The sequence below is a fragment of the Elephas maximus genome, chromosome 9 (genome assembly GCF_024166365.1).
Source record: "Elephas maximus indicus isolate mEleMax1 chromosome 9, mEleMax1 primary haplotype, whole genome shotgun sequence".
NCBI classification, from domain to species: Eukaryota; Metazoa; Chordata; class Mammalia; order Proboscidea; family Elephantidae; genus Elephas; species Elephas maximus.
Window position 1 is genome coordinate 74528163 of NC_064827.1, and position 21969 is coordinate 74550131.

General features: G+C 43.9%; 1 protein-coding gene across 21 annotated transcripts in view; it reads right to left on the reverse strand.

Annotated features, from left to right (window-relative positions):
• The window catches only part of DENND1A (DENN domain containing 1A), a 568035-nt gene that overhangs the window by 49146 nt on the left and 496920 nt on the right, over nt 1-21969 (reverse strand). For 20 of the 21 annotated variants that reach the window (XR_007518642.1, XM_049895674.1, XM_049895683.1 and 17 more), the window contains 2 exons: nt 20936-20992; nt 12425-12556 (listed from right to left, as the gene is read on the reverse strand). Coding sequence is in view for 20 of the 21 variants with exons in the window: in XM_049895674.1 (XP_049751631.1) it covers nt 12425-12556; nt 20936-20992 (189 nt within the window). In the remaining variant the exon portion in view is untranslated. The remainder of the gene's footprint in view (nt 1-12424; nt 12557-20935; nt 20993-21969) is intronic. The other variant, XM_049895675.1, reaches the window with a different exon arrangement.

Genomic DNA, 21969 nt, shown 5'->3' on the forward strand with positions numbered 1-21969 from the left:
AGCTTTGATCTTGTATTCTACTGCTTCACACACATCAGGAAAGCACCCAGAATGGTGAGTTCAGTGTGCAGACTCTACATCAGGTGCAGAATACCAGCTACCTTGTGTTGGTGCCAACTGAGGCCCAGAAACATTACGGAGGGCCCGAGATCTGGGAGGGAACCAGAAACAGCCATACTTGTGTCCGACATCTTGGTACCCTGAGTCACCTGCACAGGCTGCTGTACTGGCCCGATTCCTACAAGCCCAGCAGGAAACTGCTGCTTCTTAGCCCAGAGCTGGGGTAAGAACTGAGCTTTAGGGTAAACCGACATGGCTTTGATCCCTGATTCTATTGCCTCTGATCTGTATAACTCTAGCTAAGTCCCCATCCTCTCTGAGCCTGTTTCCTCCTGTGCAAGAAGGAATAATACCTGATACCCTGACAGGGTGGCTGAGAAGATTAAGTTGGCTAACCTATGGGAATCGCCTTGTATGGTGCCTAGAGTTGGAACACAGATCCATTTCTCCTGCATGGGGTGAGCAATGTATCCCCATCCCTTCCCACAAGTGCCTTTAGATCACCCAGTGCCTAGTACATAAAAGCTGCACAGACTGCTGCGGAAGTGCTCAAGTCCTAGAAGGAGGGGTGCTTGGGAGGTGACTGTTCCTGGCCTCTGGCCCTTCTGCAGCCATCTTTTAACCTGTGCTGGATGGATACCAGGTGCTGCAGCTTAGAAAATAAATAGCTATTTTGAACCTGGATTTCTATTTGGCAGCTGACATTTCTCAGGCTTTACACGGCACATCAGGAGATCTACCCTCACTGCTGAGCTCGCTGGCCTTCTCCAGCTCCCTGTAGCAGAACAAATAATATCTGAGAAGGCAACACTGAATGCTTAAATCAGAAACCTCCTGAATTTTCAACTCCGCCCTTATGAATTTCCAGAATCTTACTTCTCTTTTTTTTTTTTTTTTTTTATAATGACTTTTATTAAGCTTCAAGTGAACGTTTACAAATCCAATCAGTCTGTCACATATAAGTTTACATACATCTCACTCCCTACTCCCACTTACTCTCCCCATCTTGAGTCAGCCCTTTCAGTCTCTCCTTTCTTGACAATTTTGCCGGCTTCCCTCTCTCTCTATCCTCCCATCCCCCCTCCAGACAAGAGTTGCCAACACAATCTCAAGTGTACACCTGATATAATTAGCTCACTCTTCATCAGCGTCTCTCTCCCACCCGCTGACCAGTCCCTTTCATGTCTGATGAGTTGTCTTCAGGGATGGTTCCTGTCCTGTGTCAACAGAAGGTCTGGAGAGCATGACCGCCGGGATTCCTCCAGTCTCAGTCAGACCATTAAGTTTGGTCTTCTTATGAGAATTTGGGGTCTGCATCCCACTGCTCTCCTGCTCCCTCAGGGGTCCTCTGCTGAGCTCCCTGTCAGGGCAGTCATCGATTGTGGCCGGGCACCAACTAGTTCTTCTGGTCTCAGGATGATGTAGGTCTCTGGTTCATGTGGCCCTTTCTGTCTCTTGGGCTCTTAGTTGTCATGTGGGCTTGGTGTTCTTCATTTTCCTTTGCTCCAGGTGGGTTGAGACCAATTGCTGCATCTTAGATGGCTGCTTGTTAGCATTTAAGACCCCAGACGCCACATTTCAAAGTGGGATGCAGAATGATTTCATAATAGAATTATTTTGCCAATTGACTTAGAAGTCCCCGCAAACCATGTTCCCCAGACCCCCGCGCTTGCTCCGCTGAGCTTTGAAGCATTCATTTTATCCCGGAAACTTCTTTGCTTTTGGTCCAGTCCAATTGAGCTGACCTTCCATGTATTGAGTGTTGTCTTTCCCTTCACCTAAAGCAGTTCTTATCTACTGATTAATCAATAAAAAAACCCTCTCCCACCCTCCCTCCCTCCCCCCCTCGTAACCACAAAAGTATGTGTTCTTCTCAGGTTTACTATTTCTCAAGATCTTATAATAGTGGTCTTATACAGTATTTGTCCTTTTGCCTCTGACTCATTTCGCTCAGCATAATGCCTTCCAGGTTCCTCCATGTTATGAAATGTTTCAGAGATTCGTCACTGTTCTTTATCGATGCGTAGTATTCCATTGTGTGAATATACCACAATTTATTTACCCATTCATCCGTTGATGGACACCTTGGTTGCTTCCAACTTTTTGCTATTGTAAGCAGAGCTGCAATAAACATGGGTGTGCATGTATCTGTTTGTATGAAGGCTCTTGTATCTCTAGGGTATATTCCGAGGAGTGGGATTTCTGGGTTGTATGGTAGTTCTATTTCTAACTGTTTAAGATAACGCCAGATAGATTTCCAAAGTGGTTGTACCATTTTACATTCCCACCAGCAGTGTATGAGAGTTCCAATCTCTCCGCAGCCTCTCCAACATTTATTATTTTGTGTTTTTTGGATTAATGCCAGCCTTGCTGGTGTGAGATGGAATCTCATCGTAGTTTTAATTTGCATTTCTCTAATGGCTAATGATCGGTACTTCTCTTTTTTGATTGGCAAGTTTTTCCTCCTGAAATCTAACGTGTCTGCTCAGAGAAGCAACCCCTGGCCTTGTTAACCTTCCATCAGAAAGCTGTCCCTGAGCTAGCCTGGGCTATGAAAAAGCCAGTCGGCCTGGAAAGACAGGCCGAGCCAGCTAGACGCCCTTGACAGAGACACCTGACAAACCCACCAGTCAGGGGCCACACTGCTTTTGGTAATGTTTTGGTAATGGCAACGAATAAGTCAAAAGGATTTTGGACAGCCACCCCAACAGGATCGTAGGCAGAGCTGCATCACGGTCACCTGCAGCTAAAATAAAGGATGGTTCACAGCTGGAGCAGCTGGAGGGAGGGGAGGCAGGGAGACCACCAAGATGGCTCCCACTTTCTCACACAAAGGCAGGGCTGGAAAGAGCAGAAAGAAGGGAAATGAAAAAGGAGGAAACACAATCTGGAAACAACAGGGTTAGAAAGAGCAGTATGCTGGGGGCTCTGCCTTGAAGACTGGTAGTGGGCTGGTGAGTTAGCCCAAGAAAATGACTTTGGACTGCAGGCCACAACGCTTACCTGCTCACTCATGCCTGGTCCCTTCTGCCCACAGCCTGCCCCGTGGCCCCTTCTGCTCACACACCTGTGTCAGACTTGGGCACCACTGTCTGCTATTTCCAGCACCAACTCCTGGCCACGCTGCCTGCACTCTCCCTCAGCACGATGTGCTCCCTTCTCTGGGTTTAGGTTCTGTCTTTCCCACCAAGATCTGTAGGACACAGATCGGTTACAACTGTGGGCAGGTATGCAAGACAGCTGCCATGAGGGGTAAGTTTTCTGAGAGCCCAGACACTGGCAAGACGGGCTGGCTGCGAGGGGATGGCAACAGGTGACTGACAGCTGGCTCCTCTGTCTCCCCACTGGGTAAAGAGGCTGATATCTACTGAGGGCTGATGTGGGTGTGGCCACGGAGCTACTCATCTAATCCTTACAGCAACTCATGACCTGGACGTTCTTATCCCCAGTCTACAGATGAGGAAGCTGGATTTCACTGAGGTTAAGTCACTTACTGAAGGTCACTAGCTAGTTAGAGAGCTAAAATGTATGTCCAGAGCTGCCTGGTTCTGAATCTGTTTTGTCCACCTTGCTTCCACCAACTGACCAGCATTTGTCTTTCAGCAGGTAAATACTTTTGGGAAGACAGGAGCTGGATTTGCTTTCTCTCTCTCTCTCTATCTGAATGGATGTGTGTGACTATGCGTGTGCACACGTGTGCGTATGTGTATTTTTTTGCCATACTATTTGAAAGAAAGTTGCAGACACCGTGAAACTTCATTCCTAAATTACTTCCGCTAAGAATAAAGATAAGCCCCTACATAGTCATGATATTGTCATTAAACCTAAGAAGATGATTAATAATGCCATAATATCATCTAACATCCCAGTCCATCTTCAAATTTTCTCAACTTTTCCTTTGATGCTTTTTTCAAATCTAATTCAGGCTCACACTTTGCATTTGGTTACATGTCCTACTCTCTCTCTCTCTTTTTTTTTTTTTAAATAATTTTTACTGTGCTTTAAGTGAAAGTTTACAAATCAAGTCAGTCTCTCACATAAAAACTTGTATACACCTTGGTACATACTCCCAATTACTCTCCCCCTAATGAGACAGCCTGCTCTCTCCCTCCACTCTCTCTTTTCATGTCCATTTCGCCAGCTTCTAACCCCCTCCACCCTCTCATCTCCCCTCCAGGCAGGAGATGCCAACATAGTCTCAAGTGTCCACCTGATCCAAGAAGCTCACTCCTCACCAGCATCCCTCTCCAGCCCACTGTCCAGTCCAATCCATGTCTGAAGAGTTGGCTTCGGGAATGGTTCCTGTCCTGGGCCAACAGAAGGTCTGGGGGCCATGATCACCGGGGTCCTTCTAGTCTCAGTCAGATCATTAAGTCTGGTCTTTTTATGAGAATTTGGGGTCTGCATTCCACTGCTCTCCTGTTCCCTCAGGGGTTCTCTGTTGTGTTCCCTGTCAGGGCAGTCATTGGTTGTAGCCGGGCACCATCTGGTTCTTCTGGTCTCAGGATGATGTAGTCTCTGGTTCATGTGGCTCTTTTTATCTCTTGGGCTTGTAATTACCTTGTGTCCTTGGTGTTCTTCATTCTCCTATGATCCAGGTGGGTTGAGACCAATTGATGCATCTTAGATGGCTGCTTGCTAGCATTTAAGACCCCAGATGCCACTCTTCAAAGTGGGATGCAGAATGTTTTCTTAATAAATTTTATTATGCCAATTGAATTAGATGTTCCCTGAAATCATGGTCCCCAAACCCCTGCCCCTGCTATACTGGCCTTCGAAGCATTCAGTTTATTCAGGAAACTTCTTTGCTTTTGGTTTAGTCCAGTTGTGCTGACCTCCTCTGTATTGTGTGTTATCTTTCCCTTCACCTAAAGTAGTTCTTATCTACCAACTAATTAGTGACTACCCCCTCCCACCCTCCCTCCCTCTCCCCTCTTGTAACCACAAAAGAATGTTTTCTTCTCAGTTTAAACTATTTCTCAAGTTCTTATAATAGTGGTCTTATACAATATTTGTCCTTTTGCAACTAATTGCACTCAGCATAATGCCTTCCAGGTTCCTCCATGTTATGAAATGTTTCACAGATTCCTCACTGTTCTTTATCGATGCATAGTATTCCATTGTGTGAATATACCATAACTGATTTATCCATTCATCCGTTGATGGGCACCTTGTTTGCTTCCATCTTTTTGCTATTGTAAACAGTGCTGCTATAAACATGGGTGTGCATATATCTGTTCATGTAAAGGCTCTTATTTCTCTAGGATATATTTCAAGGAGTGGGATTGCTGGATCGTATGGTAGTTCTATTTCTAACTTTTTAAGGAGGCACCAAATCGATTTCCAAAGTGGTTGTACCATTTGACATTCCCACCAACAGTGCAGAAGTGTTCCAATCTCTCCACAGCCTCTCCAACATTTATTATTCTGTGTTTTTTGGATTAATGCCAGCCTTGTTGGAGTGAGATGAAATCTCATTGTAGTTTTGATCTGCATTTCTCTAATGGCTAATGATTGTGAACATTTCCTCATGTATCTGTTAGCTACCTGAATGTCTTCTTTAGTGAAGTGTCTATCCATATCTTTTGCCCATTTTTTAATTGGGTTATTTGTCTTTTTGTAGTTGAGTTTTTTGCAGTATCACGTAGATTTTAGAAATCAGATGCTGATTGGAAATGTCATAGCTAAAAACTTTTTCCCAGTCTGTAGGTAGTCTTTTTACTCTTTTGGTGAAGTCTTTGGATGAGCATAAGTGTTTGATTTTTAGGAGCTCCCAGTTATCTAGTTTTTCTTCTGCATTCTTAATAATGTTTTGTATACTGTTTATGCCATGTATTAGGGCTCCTAACATTGTCCCTATTTTTTCTTCCATGATCTTTATCGTTTTAGATTTTATATTTAGGTCTCTGATCCATTTTGAGCTCGTTTTTGTGAATGGAGTGATGTCCTACTCTCTTTTACAGATTAAATTTTTATGTCTGATTTATTCTGTTGCTTTACCCAACATAATTCAAGGGATGGCCTGGGTCTTTCCCTTCTCCTGACTACTTTCTCCCTCCACATGTCTCCCCATCCTTGCAGCACAGGGGGTGTCTCAGTCCTCTGCCTCTTTCCTATCCTTCCATTCCTGGGCCACATATGACTAGACCTCAGGAGCTCATAAAAACACAAAATAAATCTCTATAACACAAAGCTTTTCTACTTGGAAACAAAACCCTCATTTATGGAAAGTATATTAGGAAATAGTTTTCTGACACTAAGGGGATATTCAGTTTTCTTCTTCAAATGAAGACATAGGAATGGAAATAAAACCAAATAACTTGCTGGACACACAGCAAGCACTTAAACATTAATCGATCAATTACTAATTAATTTAAAAACCCACACCAGTAATAAAACCACCAGACGTTTACTGACTGCCAGCTCAGTGCCAGGCCCTGAGGAGAACAGTGCACCTGCAGGAGGTTCGTATTCTCATATAGGAGACAAGAATGTAAAAAACAACACGAGGCTGTATGATAACTGTTATATGTGCCAAGTTCCGGGACAGCACAAATAGAAGCAAGGGAAGTCGGAGGATTTACAAAAGGGGCCCTGCCCTGAGGTAGACAGGCAGATAGTGAAGGGCTTCGTATGTCAAGCTAAGGGGCGAAGATAGACTCTTTAGGGGAGGCCAGGAGCAGGAGGTGACATGACCACTTGTGCATGCCCCATGCAGACTCTCCAAGGCCATGTAAAGAATGCAGCAGAGGTGAGCCAGGCCAGGGGCTGGTTGGGAGGGAAAAAAAAAAATTCAGGTGAGTGATGATATGGCCTGAACCAAAGCTGTGAATGAGGAGATGAAGAGGGGATGAATGGAGAGGAGTTCAGGAAGCAGAAGAGAGAGGTTCTGAGCAGGTGAAGAATGGACCCAGTCTTCTGGACAGATGATGGTGCCACTCGTTGAGGTGGGAGATGGAGGAGGATAAGTGAGTTTGGTGGTGAGTGTATATTCAGGCTGAAGGCCTGTGGTTTGCGGTATCTGGGGAACATGGGAATACGTGCTGGAGCTGAACTGAAGGGAATCCAAGCTCAAACGGGCAGAAGGAATTTCTCAGGGCACTCAGAGCCAAGGGTGCTGAAAAGGCATTTGCTGGCTCAGCAGCTTCTCTAACCCAGTCCACAACTGGCGCTAAATGACTTGGCTCATGCTAGAACTCTCCACCCGTATGGACAAACAGGCAACCACATTCCAAGAGCTGCTCCTGGGGGCGGTATCCAAACCACACTGTTGCAAGACCTCGGAAGCCACCACAGTGTTTGGTTTTGGCTTTGGTTTAACTAGTTTTTCAAACTTCTCATTTAAGGGGTTTAGAATAGAGGCATCTTTTGGAATCTATCAGATTGGAAGGCAGGTGATTTCTTTGTTTGCAGGACCACCAACTGGGGGAGACACAAAGAAGGGGACCCTGTAGGCGGGTTGTCATGATGTTCTCAGGTTGCCTCGTTCTCCCACTCCTCTATCAACGAAGGGCTCCTGAGAAGGCCCAGCTAGCAAAGCCCACCAGGCAGGCAGCGTGCATCCAGAACTAGAATCCAGTCACTGGGTTCATCTTTTCAGTCCAGTGCCCTCAGCCGGGAATGGAGAGCTGCACAGGGCCGAGAGTGTAGAGGTGCTGCCGGCTTTAGAGTATGAATTAGCTACCAATTCAAGCAAACATTTTCGGAAGCTTTTTCCGCGTATGTCAAAAAACAAAAACAAACCCATTGTTGTTGAGTCGATTCCAACTTATAGTGACCCCATGTGTGTCATGGTAGAACTATACTCCATAGAGTTTTCAATGGCTGATTTTTCTGAAGTAGTTTGCCAGGGCTTCCTTCCGAGGTACCTCTGGGTAGCCTTGAATCTCCAACCTTTCAGTTAGCAGCTCAGTGAGTTAACTGTTTGTACCACCCAGGGACTCCTTCTTATATGTACAGTGGGTACAACGCCTTCTTCCTTGCCAGCTGATGGTAAAGATTCAATTAAACAAGCACAGATGTGAAAGCACCTAGTGGCCTATTCATCTTATTAATTGTAGGCAGCAGAGCAGCTTCCATGGGGTGCTACCTCTGCTGATTTCTTGAAAAGGAAAGGAGTCAAGGTAAGATGCTCTGATTGAGGGGTTTCTAGGTCCTGCTCAAGAGGACACAGCTTCCTTGCTCCTTCTATATCCACAGAAAGGAGAGAATCTGCACTCCCCAGCCCAGGACAGAAAAGCAAAGGGAATCCTTAGCTTCTCTCTGCACCCTTACTCACTTCTCCCCAGAGGAGGAGTGCCTTCCCAGGGGGAGCTTGGAAGGAGGAACTGAGCATGCTTCATCATCCCTTCTGGCTCTCTCCATAGGGCGCTGCTCCTCCTGGCTTATGGGCAGCCTATTCTTATGCTAATGGCCTGAGGGAGGCGGCAATTGTCCATCTCTCCAGTGTGGAGTAACTAAGTCTTTTTAATTCTGAGGTGAAGTTTTTGCAAGCCCATTCAGTCTCAGGTTGACAGTAATACTCTCCTTTCAGATTTATCAGTAAAAAGCTGGAATTTTTATCTCCACCTGTCTCCCAGGCCTCATTTCTCAATTGATTCTGAACTTGGAAGGGGAAAAAAAGAGGTGTCATTTAATGGCACTTTAAACGTAAACATTTTCCGAGGTAGGAATGGGCATTCTCAAGTTATCTGGGATATCTTGAACTCTTCAAAGAAACCATATATAAGAAGGATGCAGAGGCCAACTAAAAATCCATTTATTTGGCTCTTGTTTGGAATTTTGTCAACATGTGCTCACCACAAGTTCGGAGAGGCATTATATACACCAGCTTTAGAAAATAAATGAATCGATAGGGAGTTGGAGCCCTGGTGGCACACGGTTAAGAGCTATGGCTGCTCACCAAAGGGTTGGCAGTTCGAATCTACCAGTTGCTTCCTGGAAACCCTATGGGGCATTTCTACCCTGTCCTGTAGGGTCAATATGAGTCGGAATCAACTCAACGGCAATGTGTTTGGTTTGGTTTTTTGCTTCAGTTTGTTGACAAAATATCTTTTCATTATAGGGTCCAACTTTGGCCTATGTAGACTGGTCCTGGGGGTGAAGAGGTTACTTCTGTGGGGCCCTCAGTTTCTTCTTACCACTTGGAGTTGGGACTGCCCATTTGTGGGTCTGTCTCCCTCATGCCTTGAGCTCCACAAAGGCAAGGGCTGTGGACTTATTTATCTTACACATGGTAGGCCTCAATACATGGATGGATAGATGCATATTTAAATGCAGGAATGGTCATAGCCTTAAAGAAGGAAACTCCATTACGGCAACGGTAAGAGGTGGGCCTCTCCCCTGGCAGGGGCAGCCCTGGTTCAACACTAAGTTCCCCTCTTGCCAGCTGCTGTTTGAGGGCTCTGCAAAGGGCCTCAGTTAGGCTCCCGCCACCCTGTCAAGTGTCTGCATGGAGCTCTCCTGGCTGGCTGCATGGGCACCAGCTTTGCAAGGCTGAGACAAATGTAGCAATCTCTATAGTCTCCATCCCCACTCCAATGCTAGATGTTCTTAAAGAATGAAACACACCCCAGCAGGGCAAACCTGTGACAAGGGATTTTCTGTGGGAGCAAGCGCTATCTGGCTAGTGCTCTTATTTTGCTGAGCACTCCAGCTTTAACAGACATATCAGATAGCTGAAGTCCACGCCTGATAATGGCGGTGGTGTGGGCTCTGGAGTCAGGCTGACCTGGGTTTCTGTGCTGCTGAGATGGCCCTGGTTCCTGAGCCTCAGCTCTGCATCCATAAAATGTGGCTAACAAACCCTTCCTCAAAGGGCTATGTCAGAGATGACACAAAATATTGGGGTTCCATGTTTCCCATGAGGAGAAGGTATGCTACTGAGGCTGCACGAGTGGTTTAGGTAACACAGGGATGAACACTTAAACAAATTTATTTTATATGCCGTAGAAAAAACCCGAACCATTCCATCATACCTGTGATTTTACCAATGTCATTACTTAAGATGAGGCTTAAGTTGGTATGGGTGTCAGGTCTGAGACTAGTTAAAGAAAAATATCACTTAAAAAAAAGTATAGTTGGTAGGAGAATGTGGCAAGCATTTTTTGCAACGGTACACTAGAGATATTCTTTGAGAAGAACGAAAGTCTCTAAAACTCACGCCTGCCAGTAGTAGGTGCTCCAGAAATGCTATCTGCTACAGTCAGCGATCAATGAAACCAGGCGCCTGGGGAGGACAAAGGACAACCTACCACAGGCGCAAAGCAGAAAGAGTTAAAAGAAAGGGGTCTGTGGTTTCTCGGCCCATCCCCCGTGCAGCTAATCTGTCACCTAATGAAGAAGTGGCCGGCACAAGTGAGCTAGCTGGCAGTTCACTTACAGCAAACTGATTAAGAATGTTCAACCAACAGCAGACTATAGACCTTTCCGGCGAAAATAAATAGAGTGTAGACTGTATGCAAATGTGTTTGTCACTTTGACAGCACGTCTCAATTAAGGCATCTCTCGGCTGTGGGTAGGCTCTGTGGCTGCAGCTGTAAGGGAGAGCCCGCTGCATGGCTGATACTCAGGGCTTGACCTTAATCCGCATGCATGCATTAAAGAAAAATCCTGCCTTCCTGTACGCTTGCATAATGCTGGCAGCCACGTGAGGGAAGTGACAAACGGGGAAAAAAGCCACTTTCATCCTCTCCAGTTTACAGACCTGTGAAGGCACAGACAGCTCTTATTTCAACAGAGTTTGGGGTGGCTTTTTAATTGTTTATCCCCCACCTGCACACATGTGCATGCACGTGCACACACACACAGACACACACAACATATGCTTATTCTGCATTTAGCTGGAAATGACATTAAAGCATCTCTACTTCTTGCTTCTTGCTGAAACGGAAAGAAGGTCTTTCTCCATTTCAAATAGGGCCTCCTTTTTTTGTGTTTTGAAAATGGCATGTTTAACACCATGAAATCCCTCTCCCCTGCCCCCTCTTTCTCTGTAATGGGCTCCGAACTACAGCGAGGGGCTCTTTTCATGGGAAGGTTAGTGTGCGCAGGAATGAGGACAAAGGAAAGCAGGAAGCTGGCTCTGGAATGCCATGCTGCCGACAACCGGGGGCTAAGCTTTCAGCAAACACAGCCAGGGAACTGGGACACAGATTTCTGCAACAGGGTCTGAGTGCGGGTAGGAGGTGGCTCTTCAGGGCTGAAAACACCAATGAAATTTGAAGACAATCATTAAACAAATGTGCACTGTCCCACGGGTGCCACTTTCTTTCGCTACACTTCAATTTGACAACAACCCTTTTAAGTGCAAAATTAGAAAAGAGGGATGAACCTCCTCTAGTTAAAGATGTGTGAATGTGTTACCTGAAAATATTGAAAAGGGAGGCCCAATTCTTAAGTTTTGATGAAGTCACCCCTTACGATAATATCCCACAGCTACAATTTCATTAGTTTCCTTCATTTATAAATAGCTCAATGCCTGGTACATAGCAGGCACCTGATAAATGTCTGTTAAAACCAGGAACATTTTACATGTCGGCTTCTAAGTCCTTCATGTGGTGAAAGCAAAATCAAATGATAAAATCATAATGACTATTTTAATCATGCTTCATTTAACACATAGCCAAAGATTCAGGTGATTTAAAAATAACCTTGTACATTTCTGTTATAGTCATATCTTGCAAACGGAGCAATTTCTCAGAAACCACAAAAAATGATGACTTTTGCTAATCAAAAGTCAAGAGAAGCAGAAGAGGATACACGATCTCTTTTTCAACCAAAATCATAATCACTGATAGGAAATGGATAACATTTTCAGTTGCCATCCAGAGAACAATGTTTTAGTTAAGGGAAAAAAAATCAAACAAAGAGTCAATTTTTTAAATGCTCAGGTTGACGAAAATGGTTGGTTAAAGAACCGAATCTCTAGAATCACAGTGCCAGTGTTTACTCTGAAAAGCGTGACTCCTGATATTGATTTTCAGAAAGTACATTAATAAAGAACTCTTAATTGATTTTTTGAAGACTTAGCTTGTTGCCTTTTATTTGAAGATGCAGAGAAGGGCCTGGGATGCTAAAGTGTTCTAATGAGATGGTTAGCTAACAGAGGCACCTTAAGCAGAGTGCCTTGGAGTGGGGGAGGCAGCGGCTTCATTTAATGGCTTCATTCTGTAATTGACTAGAGCCAGTCTGTCTCTTAAAATTTTCAAAAATTCACTTTCAAAATATTTTTGCACCAAATAAACACTGGAAGAGGTAAAAAATTCCATGGAGTTGCTTTGCCAAAGAGAGCTGAAATGAAAAACTGCGGCATGTGCTATGGCTTCTGCTGAAGAACAGACTGGAAAAGGGCCAGGCTACATACCTGTCCGAAGTGGACTGTGATTGGCCTCCGGTCTTCTCGGAGCTTGGGGTCCTTGGCCTCCACCCGTGGGGACAGCGCAGTCTTTGGTAGTTGTTCTTCTGTGGTGGGGGCACAACCATTCTCGGTGATGTCCTGAGGGGAGAAGCAGGGTCGGGGGTTGGTGTCGGGTCAGAGCACCTGGCCTTGAGCACAGGTGCTCCCTCAGACCACAGAGCTAAGAGACTGTGGAACTCATTCAACATTCAGAGCCAATCCTGACAGAGAGGGAAGAATCAGAAGGCTAACCTGGCTCTTTGACTTTTAGGGCCTAGAGAAGTCCTTATACATTAAATTACACATTAAAATCATAATACGTTAATTATAAGGACAGCGTAACAATAATTCAGGATACTGGGGAAAAAACTATCTTTCATCTTACTACCTTACACAGCTATTTTCATTTTTACATATTCACTTTTGCCAACATGCAGACATTTAAAAATTACTTCCAATCACAGCTCTTGTATAATTTTATATTCTGCTTTTCCCAACCACATTATAAGCATCTCCATCCTGCTGCATAGTCATTATAATAATTTTAATGGATGCATAATATTTCCTTGAGTGGATATACCATAATTTCATACACCATTCAACTACTTTTGTACACTTAGGCTGCTTCTTATTTTTTTACATTATAAACACCAGAGTCATAAAGATTGCGGCTTTTCTTTCCTTTGAATTATTTCTTTTCTGGAGATCCCTAGGAATAAAATTACTAGGTCAAGAGGTATAAACATTTTTAAGGTTTTTAATTCCTCCTACCAAATTGCTTTCCAATTTACACCACCTTCCGGCAATGGATGTGTTCTCAGTGTCACAGTGCTCTTCTTAGCCTTATCGTTTTAAAAATGTATCGCTAATTTAATAGGTGAAAAATCAGATCTCATTGTTGTTTTAATTTGCATTACTTTGATTATTTGTGGGTGCGGACATTTTCCCCACATTTGTTTACTGATGATGCTACTGCTTGTGAAAACGGTCTGTGTGTGCTCCCTCTTTCCCTGCCTCCAGCCTTCCTTGTAGAGAACAAAGGCAAGGCTGAATTAGGACTCTATGAGTTGGGGAAAATTTTGGGAACCAAAGTAATGCTTTTAAATTCAGAAATTTACATTTAATTTGTTCTTCCGAAGAATGAAGTAAAAATTTAAGGAGAAGCAAAACTCCAGTGTGCAAAAGGCAGGTAATGGCTCTTTTGGCTAAAGCTGGCTACTGGCTATCCACATGCGTTCTCTGGGATGTCGATGGTGCCTGCATATGCGATAATGGCCACATGTTTTAGTAAAGTCATGAAAGTTGCTTAAATCCTCACAAGGTGGAGAATACATGGACAAGTAACATTTAAATAATCCTTTTTCACCAAGTAAAAATAACTCACAGCCAGAATTAAATTAATAAATACAACTTAAAATTCTTTTAATAGCAAAAACAAATACAGGTTTTGGTCATTAAAACACGCACCCTGAGTACTGCACATAAAAGACTCTACAATTTGTGGCTCTTAACCTTTCAGTTGAATAACGGCCGAGCATAGAGAGAAGTGGTCACCTACTGAATAACAATGCATTAAGAAAGAAACGTTTAACATCTCTAAGCCTCAGTTTCCTCATCTGTAAAGTGGGGATATGGTAGCTATGAGGATTAAAGTAGATAATGTTTAGAACATTATTAGGTATTTAATAAATTACGGGAATTTTAATTACATAATAAATTCAACCTCATACCCCCAGCTGGCTACATCCCAGCTTCCTTTTCTAAGGAATCAAGGCCAGAGAGTTCAGCCCTGAGGAGTCTCTGCATAGCTTGGTTAACAACACAGGGAGATGATGACCTTCTGGGTTTGCAGAGATGGCTTGGCTCAGCTCAGTGGCTAGGCTAGTCTCAGTGAGGCTGAGGCTCAGTGATGAGAGAGGCTGCCGACAGCCAATTAGAAACAGCTCTTTGGGGAAGGGGCTGCCCTAATGTGCTGGGGTCAAATGGAACAAAGAGGGAGAGGGGCTCCTTCTGCATCAGAAAGCAAGGGGCAAAAAGGGCCTTTTGGATCCAGGTGGGGACATGGGGTGGGGGGCAGACACAAGAGGTTGAGTAAGGCCGATTTAGTTCAGGGAAAATTGTGTGTGTGTGTCTAAAAATAAAAGAAATGAAATTGTAAGGTAATATGGTAAGGAAATATCGCTACTAATTGATTAAAAACTGTAAGATGACAGCTATTTAAAAAAAGGGAAAATGCATATAGTAGTTTTGGGGGAAAAGGTCTTAGCTTAAGCTTTTAGGTAAAAATACTGTCTTCTAGTCTTGGTTTTTTCCATTAACCAGCAGTCTGACCTTTCCAATTCACTAACTTCTCTGTATCCCCCGCCTCCTTTTTTTTTTTTTTTACAATGGGGAGACTACTACCTGCTTGGCAAACTTCAAAGCTACTGAAAGGATCAATTAAATGGGATGAGACATGAGGAAGCACCGACAAATGCTACAGAATTGTGCAAATTGAATGTTAGACCCTTATCCTCTGCAAAATGGAGAGAACACCACCTAAAAAGTAAAGCTTCCCTGTGTTGAGCACCTAGTACGTGGCAGGTACTTTTCCAGACCCTTGATTTCATTATCACACAGTTTCCACAACAATCACAAGCCAGATAGGATTATCCCTCTTTTATAGGTGGGGAAATGGGGTCGCTATGAGTCGGAAATGACTTGATAGCAATGGGTTTGTTTTTTTGGTCTGGTTATAGGTGGGCAAATAGGGCTCAGAGAGAGTGATTTACCCAAGGCCACAGCTAGAAAGTGGAGTAACCTACAACTATATGACTTCTGACATTTTTACCACATTATCACATAATACCACATATGAAGGTGTTTTGAGTTAAGGAGGTGATCAACAAGTCATCAGATATGATCTCCTTCTCCTTGGACACCAGTGATGCTTTGCTCCTCTTTTGTTGCATGGATTACACTCTGCCATGCCTTACGAGAGCTGGTTTGGGGCTCTCTGCCCTTAGAGCCTTGAATCTAGTGCATGCTCTCAAATAAACCTTTAGAAAGTTGAGTTGAGCACTTGGAAGGCAGAAGTATCCAATATACACATGAGCTATGTATCAAAAAGCACTGCTAGACATTTATTTTATTTAGATGATCCAAAGGTGCAAGACTTTTTACAAAGTCCCTTGGCTCGCTCCACCAACTTAATAACTTCTTCACTACTCCTTGTAGCTGGCGAAGGACAACTGCTTCCTCCCTGGATCTGAGAGAGAACACAGTGGGAGGGGCCCGAGTCCAGAAGGAAACAGGGCTGGTTCACATCCTCTACTGTATCCACTAGCAGAGTCGTCATATGCAGTGAGGACCCAGTAACAGCAACGTTTGATACTCCTGACTAAAGAAACCAGGGCCTAAGAACTAAACGAAAGGCTGTCAGCAAAGCATCTGGGAAAATAGCTACTCTCATTACCGTCTGGTGAGAATACAAATGGGCAATTTATTATCAAAAACCTAAAAGATGTATGTGCCCTTTGGCCCACTAATTCTATTTCTAGAAATTTATCCTAATGAAATAATTAAAAATTCCTTCAAAGTTTTACATACAAGGATATTTGCTTAGAAAAAAATTGGAAGTAACAAAAGTTCCCAACAACGGAATTGATTAAATAATGTCTGGTACACATGTCTGTCAGATACAAGTTTATGTAGCCATTAAAACAATGACATGTAGAAGAAACATTAATGGTCTGAAAAACTTCAGGATACAGTAATAAAAATAAAGGTTATAAAACAGGTGATTATTTTCTTTTTGCTTGTCTGATACGTGGAATTTTCTTCAATAAGCATGTTTGTAAACAGGAAGAAACAAAACAAAACAAAAAAACACCTCCTAAATATCCTAAAAGAAAAAACAAGAAGCTGACAGGAGGGGAAAACTTGTTCCTTTCCTAAGGGTCACACAGAAGGAAGACACCAGACCAAGCTGCAGATCAGAGACTACCACAGGGTGGCGACTCTCTTCCTGGGAGCCCTGCAGCTTGGCTCAGAGCACTGAGGCCCAACCAGTTACCACTCATCAGTGAAGCAAAGGAGTCAGAGAACAATTCCTGTTACCTTCCCTGAGTCACAGTTTACTACACTTCAGGCAAAGGAATCAAAAATCATGAGTGAGATCCAATCTCTACCCCTCTGTGCAGAAGGCAGGCACAGCACCCATGAGAAGGAAGACATCCAGGGTCTCAGAAGACCAGATGGGGAAGAGACTAACGTCATCAGAGGGGCTCTGAGTGGCCTTGGGTAAGAACTAGGGTAGGGACTGGACTCAGAAGGTGCCGAGGACAGGGCTTCATTAGGCCGAGACGTGAGAGCACAGCATTCCCACCCGGAGGGCAGAGCCCGTTTGGGAGTGGCAGGTGGTCTAGTGGCTGGCGGCAAGTACCCCTGTCAAGGAGTGCAAAGGTTTGAAAGGTCTGAAAGGCTTTAACCAGGGAGTGGCTCAGTCAGAGCTGTGTTCTAGAAAGATTGCTCTGGTGGCTGTGTGGACAACCTAAGGGGAGGTGATTCCACACCAATCATGTTCTCTGAATACATGCATATGGGTGTGTGGGCAGATGTACTGTCCCAGATGTGGGATGTAAAAAAACAGAACGGAAATTCCCATTACTGAGTGGCTAATAAGCGTTGCTGTTTAGACCCATGATCTCTTTTAACCCTCATAACAACCTAGTAAAATCCATATTTCTCCTCTAGTTTATAGACAAGGAAAACTAGATTCAGAGAGGCTTAGTAACTTACTCATATCCAACATAACTAGCACTGAACCCAGCTTGTCTGCCTTAGAAGCCTAAATACCAGAGCATGATGTTGTAGGAGGGGGAGAGAAGAGGATTTAAAGACCCCCCAGGGGTGTGAGGCCTTACAACCTCTGACTTGGATTGCTCATGGGAGAACTACCTATCTCCGTTCTCAGATTCCTACGGGGCCCTTCTTTTCCCAGTCTACCTCACAACACGGCAAATGCAAATTAAAATATGAATATTGATATCAAAATAGTATCCAAAGTTGGAATTTCTATGATTGAGGCTGACACGTATTTTAATGTGTCTGGAGACAGGGAGCTGACAGTTGTGTGAAAAGGTGTGAAAATGTCTGTGCTGTGACAGTCTACCTAGCTCGCCCTGCCCCACACATGCTTACTCACTCCCTTCAATACATGGGGAAATGTTTGGCCAGAAACTCAAGCCTTTGCTAACCCAACTGTGAATCTGCTCCTTTCAATCACAGAGAGACTCTAAATCAACAAGCTCAAGTTTGTCTTTTAGAGATTCAAAGATTTAGAAACTTTAAAAAGGGCTGGGAAATGGGCCCATTTGACTAAATCATTTGGATATTGAAGAAAAAATACACATTTTCAGGGGTCCCTCAATAGGCAAGTAATGACATACTTAGAGAATATCTTAATGCTCCCTGCAGGTACAGAGGAACGTGTGTGCACATATATGTGTGTGTGTGTGTGTGTGCAGCCATTGCTTTTAAAATAGGGCATTCTAATGCCAGGCTTGTACGGGAGTGTGATTTGTTGAGAGTCACAAGCCCGACCACACAGCATTCTTTGCGGGCCAGGTGTGGCTGGTAGACGCTCTGGAGGAAAGAACTACATTTTCCCTTTAGAAAGCGATGGCTGGATGGCATCTTTGCCATTTTTACTTCTTCCTAATTTTGAGCAAGTCAGGCTTCAAAGGAGGCCAAACTATAGAAGAACTTGACCACGTTGTTCCATTTGTCCAGAGAAATGTGTTATCCATCCTTTTTTTTTTTTTGCTGTTGGCCTGAAGCCGAGCAGGTCTGGAATAAAGCCACACTATTTTTTTTTTATAGTATCTATTAACAATTATTTGCCAATGGTCACATGGATTCTCTGAAAGCTCCTATGCCAGATGCTTTGAAAATCTGCAGCACAAATGAACAAGGGATAGAGATGGGGCCCTGCTCAGTCATATTAGAGATGGACCCTCCACACACCAGAGTGACCTCTCCGCAGGTCGGCCCTACATTTTCTATTTGCAATTCAAACCCAAGGCAAGAGCGAGGAGGGCAAGATTGGGTTCTTGATTATATCTGCAAGGTCACCATTGCTATGCAGAGTTAGAGGAGGCCAGGTGGCAACCCAGTGCATTTGAAAATTGGATCTTTGTTGAGAACTGCCTCAATTTTATAGCAGAAACCAAACTTGAGATGTCTGCATTAGACGCATCTGGGGAGCCACATAGATATGTTACCGTACGAAAGGGAGAGGGCAGAGGGGAGGGGGACAAAAGAGCAAAGGAAATATTTTCTACTGCAGTGAGAGAGGTCAGGTGAAGCCAAATCTTAAATTAGCTCAAGAAAGGGAGCTGGAGAACACTGCAGAAGACCCAAGTCCCATACATACTGAACAATGTTAGACTTTCAATTACAAAACAGCTTCTTCCAAGAACAACTGCAAAATACCAAGTCTGTAGAAATCTGTAAGACCGAAGGGAGGAAAAGTGAAAATTGAAAAGGGTGCACTAATAGATCTGTCAACAGTCCGATGGTGACAAGCCACATTTCTATAAAATGCCTTCACCGTTTGTGTCACCTGAAATGTACTGACACTATCTACAGAACATTATCTCCTGAAGCTATTCTTGAAAGGACTGGCAGGGGGAAGAGGAGAAGGGGAGGAAAACAATCTGCCTCAGGTACTATCAAGGAAAGGAAAGGAGATGGCCTGGAAAGAAAGTGATCTAGATTGTTTAAACGAACCTTTGAAAAACAACATTAAAAACCCTGACATTGCTGGTTATCTTCAGAAATGTTACATATAAAAAGAGGATTTTCTTAAGGCCAAATACACGCATGAGTAGGGAGGTAAGAAGATGTCACTTGCTTAACGGTCTGCAGACAGCCAGTCTGGCCACTGAGGGCGCATCTGTCCCGTGCACCCAGGAGGGACCCTTTTCTTCGCCTACTTTGGGTAACATTCTAATACCAGCCGGAGTTGAGGATAGAAGGAGGGAACATTTGGTGAGAGAATCCCCCCTGCCCACCATTCCATTCTGTATCTGCAATCAAAATCAGCTACAAGTGACGGGAAAGCGACTGGGATAGGAGACGAAAAGGCCAATTTAGGGACTTAAATGACATCCAAGAGAAGAAGTCCAGCTGCCAGTCTCTGGTGGGGTGCAGCAGATGACAGTTAAAGTCTACCTGGATTGACATTACAGAATTTTTATTTCCGAACTTGACTGTCAGCTGTTGAAAGTTCACTCTCAGCTGGAATTCAGAATTTAAATGCTTAGTCAGAGCAAATTATTTTCCAATTAAAAGAAAGGAATCAATTCCTTTGACCATTGCAAGTTAATTAGAAGGTCTTCCTGACTTTATAACATTAAAACTGGTTTCAAGTTTTTTTTCTTAAACTGCCGATATAGAGAAAGGTCCTTATTAGAGTGGTATATTGGGGGTATAGGGATAATGAAGAAAATGACCCCAAACATCTTTTGGAAAATGAAACACTTGTTTTCAGAAGGCAATATGAAACACTGTAGTGAGAGCACAGAACCTAGAAGCAGATGGTCAGAATGAAATCCCGGCTCTGCAGGCCCTCACAGTGTGACCCCGGGCAGGTTACTTCACCTCTCTGTAGTCTCCTTATTCAGGACATGGTAATAATACCCCACGGGGTTATTCTAAGGATCAAATGTGAAAGCTCCTAGCCTGGACCATGTGTAGCAGGTACTTAATGAAGGGTGACAATAATAATAATCATAATGTTCCTAATAATATTAAAATGCCCTTTCTGTTATACCTCACTGTACAAGAGTAGAGAATCAGGTCAGGGGAATCTTAGCCAGTATTTCATAAAATTCTCATAACATTTTACTGATGGTCTAAGAAGACAACTGGAGCCTCCCCCTTCCCTCACAAAGCCTCAAAAATCAACTGCTGGGCTCCTCTCGTTTAATCCACAACCTCGAGGGGGGCCCGCAGCATCTTCCTCCAGCCCGCCCCTTTGTGCCCTGCATCTTCGTGGTGGCCATGTACATGTGAAACCACCGGACTCACTTCCCTGGGGAAGCCTCCTGGTTTTGGTTTCAGCCAGCCATGGGGCAGAGGTCGGCTGTAGGAGGGGTGTTGCCGGGATGGGGAGGCCGAACCAATTTCTACGGACCCCTGTGAACCTCAGGCCTGGTGGGGCTGGCAAGGGACAGGCCAACAGCGGGGAACAGCGGTAAGTCTGAACTTCGTCGCCTTTCTGGGTTTAAACCAGAGTCTTAATGTTATTTGATGACAGTTTTTTTGCCTGTGAATATTTATAACAGTGTGAAAACTCCTGGACAGCTGGTAATGTATTTTGAAGTGTGCTAACAACACTGTATCAAACAGCCCTCTATTGATCGCATCATACTTTTTTGTGGCCACGTACTTCATACATGGTGCTTATACATTTTGAATAAGAACTTCAGGTACCTTTTGCTTCAAGCGGTTTTTCACCTCCTTTATTCCCATTTTTGCATGATCTTTTGCCTGCATGAAAAATTAATTTAAGTTAAGATTCCCTTTCTGTTTCCAGCAGGGACTAGGCTTGATTTCAGTCCGTCATGAATCACCTTCTCTGATTACTAGAAAAAGGAAGGAAAAATGGGATCATCAAGTCGAAAACATAATGGCTATGAAAACAAATACAACGTTAAAAGGTTAAAAAAAAAATCCCTTAAAGAGGCTGCATAGATTTTATTCTCTGCATTTTGATGGCACAGAACTTTTTTTTCCCCTCCTGAAGCCCTTCTTCTGTTCTCTATAATTATTTATCTCAGCAGCCTGGTGACAGCTACCAGTAAGCGTCGAACAGCAGCCCTTTCTGGCTGCAAGATTCAGAATATCCATTATGCTGCACCAGGTCAGGGCCGCCAGACCAATTTTCTGCCCAGGCTGAACGGCCTGAACAGACACATCTCTGGGATTCTACGGTGCCATTTCCTTCATCTCATTTTGGCAGACACCCTGGCTTTATTTCTTATTGTTTTAGACCCAGGTGGTTCAATTGGCAGCCGCCTACCCCATTAAAATAGCTGCAAATTAAGCACAGAAAAGATGAACAAAATTTAAAAAACGGAAATAAAACAAAACCTTCCTACTCAAGTGGCTCAGGGTCAAATTAGCAAGCAAGAGAAATTGCCAGAGACAATACTTGAGACTTGTAAAAGATGGAGCGTCGGGTACTGAGGTGCTTCTCCTATTTTCATGCTGCTGTGGGCACCAGTCTCACAAACAATGCATTTCCTACAGGACGGTGATGAAAGAGATGATCAAGAATTTGGGAGAAAAATTTTGGGGTGTGTCCCACCATGAACACTCTTCAGGAATCTGCAAAGGACCTGCTTTAGTTGACATAATAATGGGGATACATGTAGGAAAGGTTGGTTAGAACACCCGAGATACCATGTCTCTGTGCCATAGGGATGCAGACATGGAGCAGCCTGAATTTCAGCCACCCAGTCTAC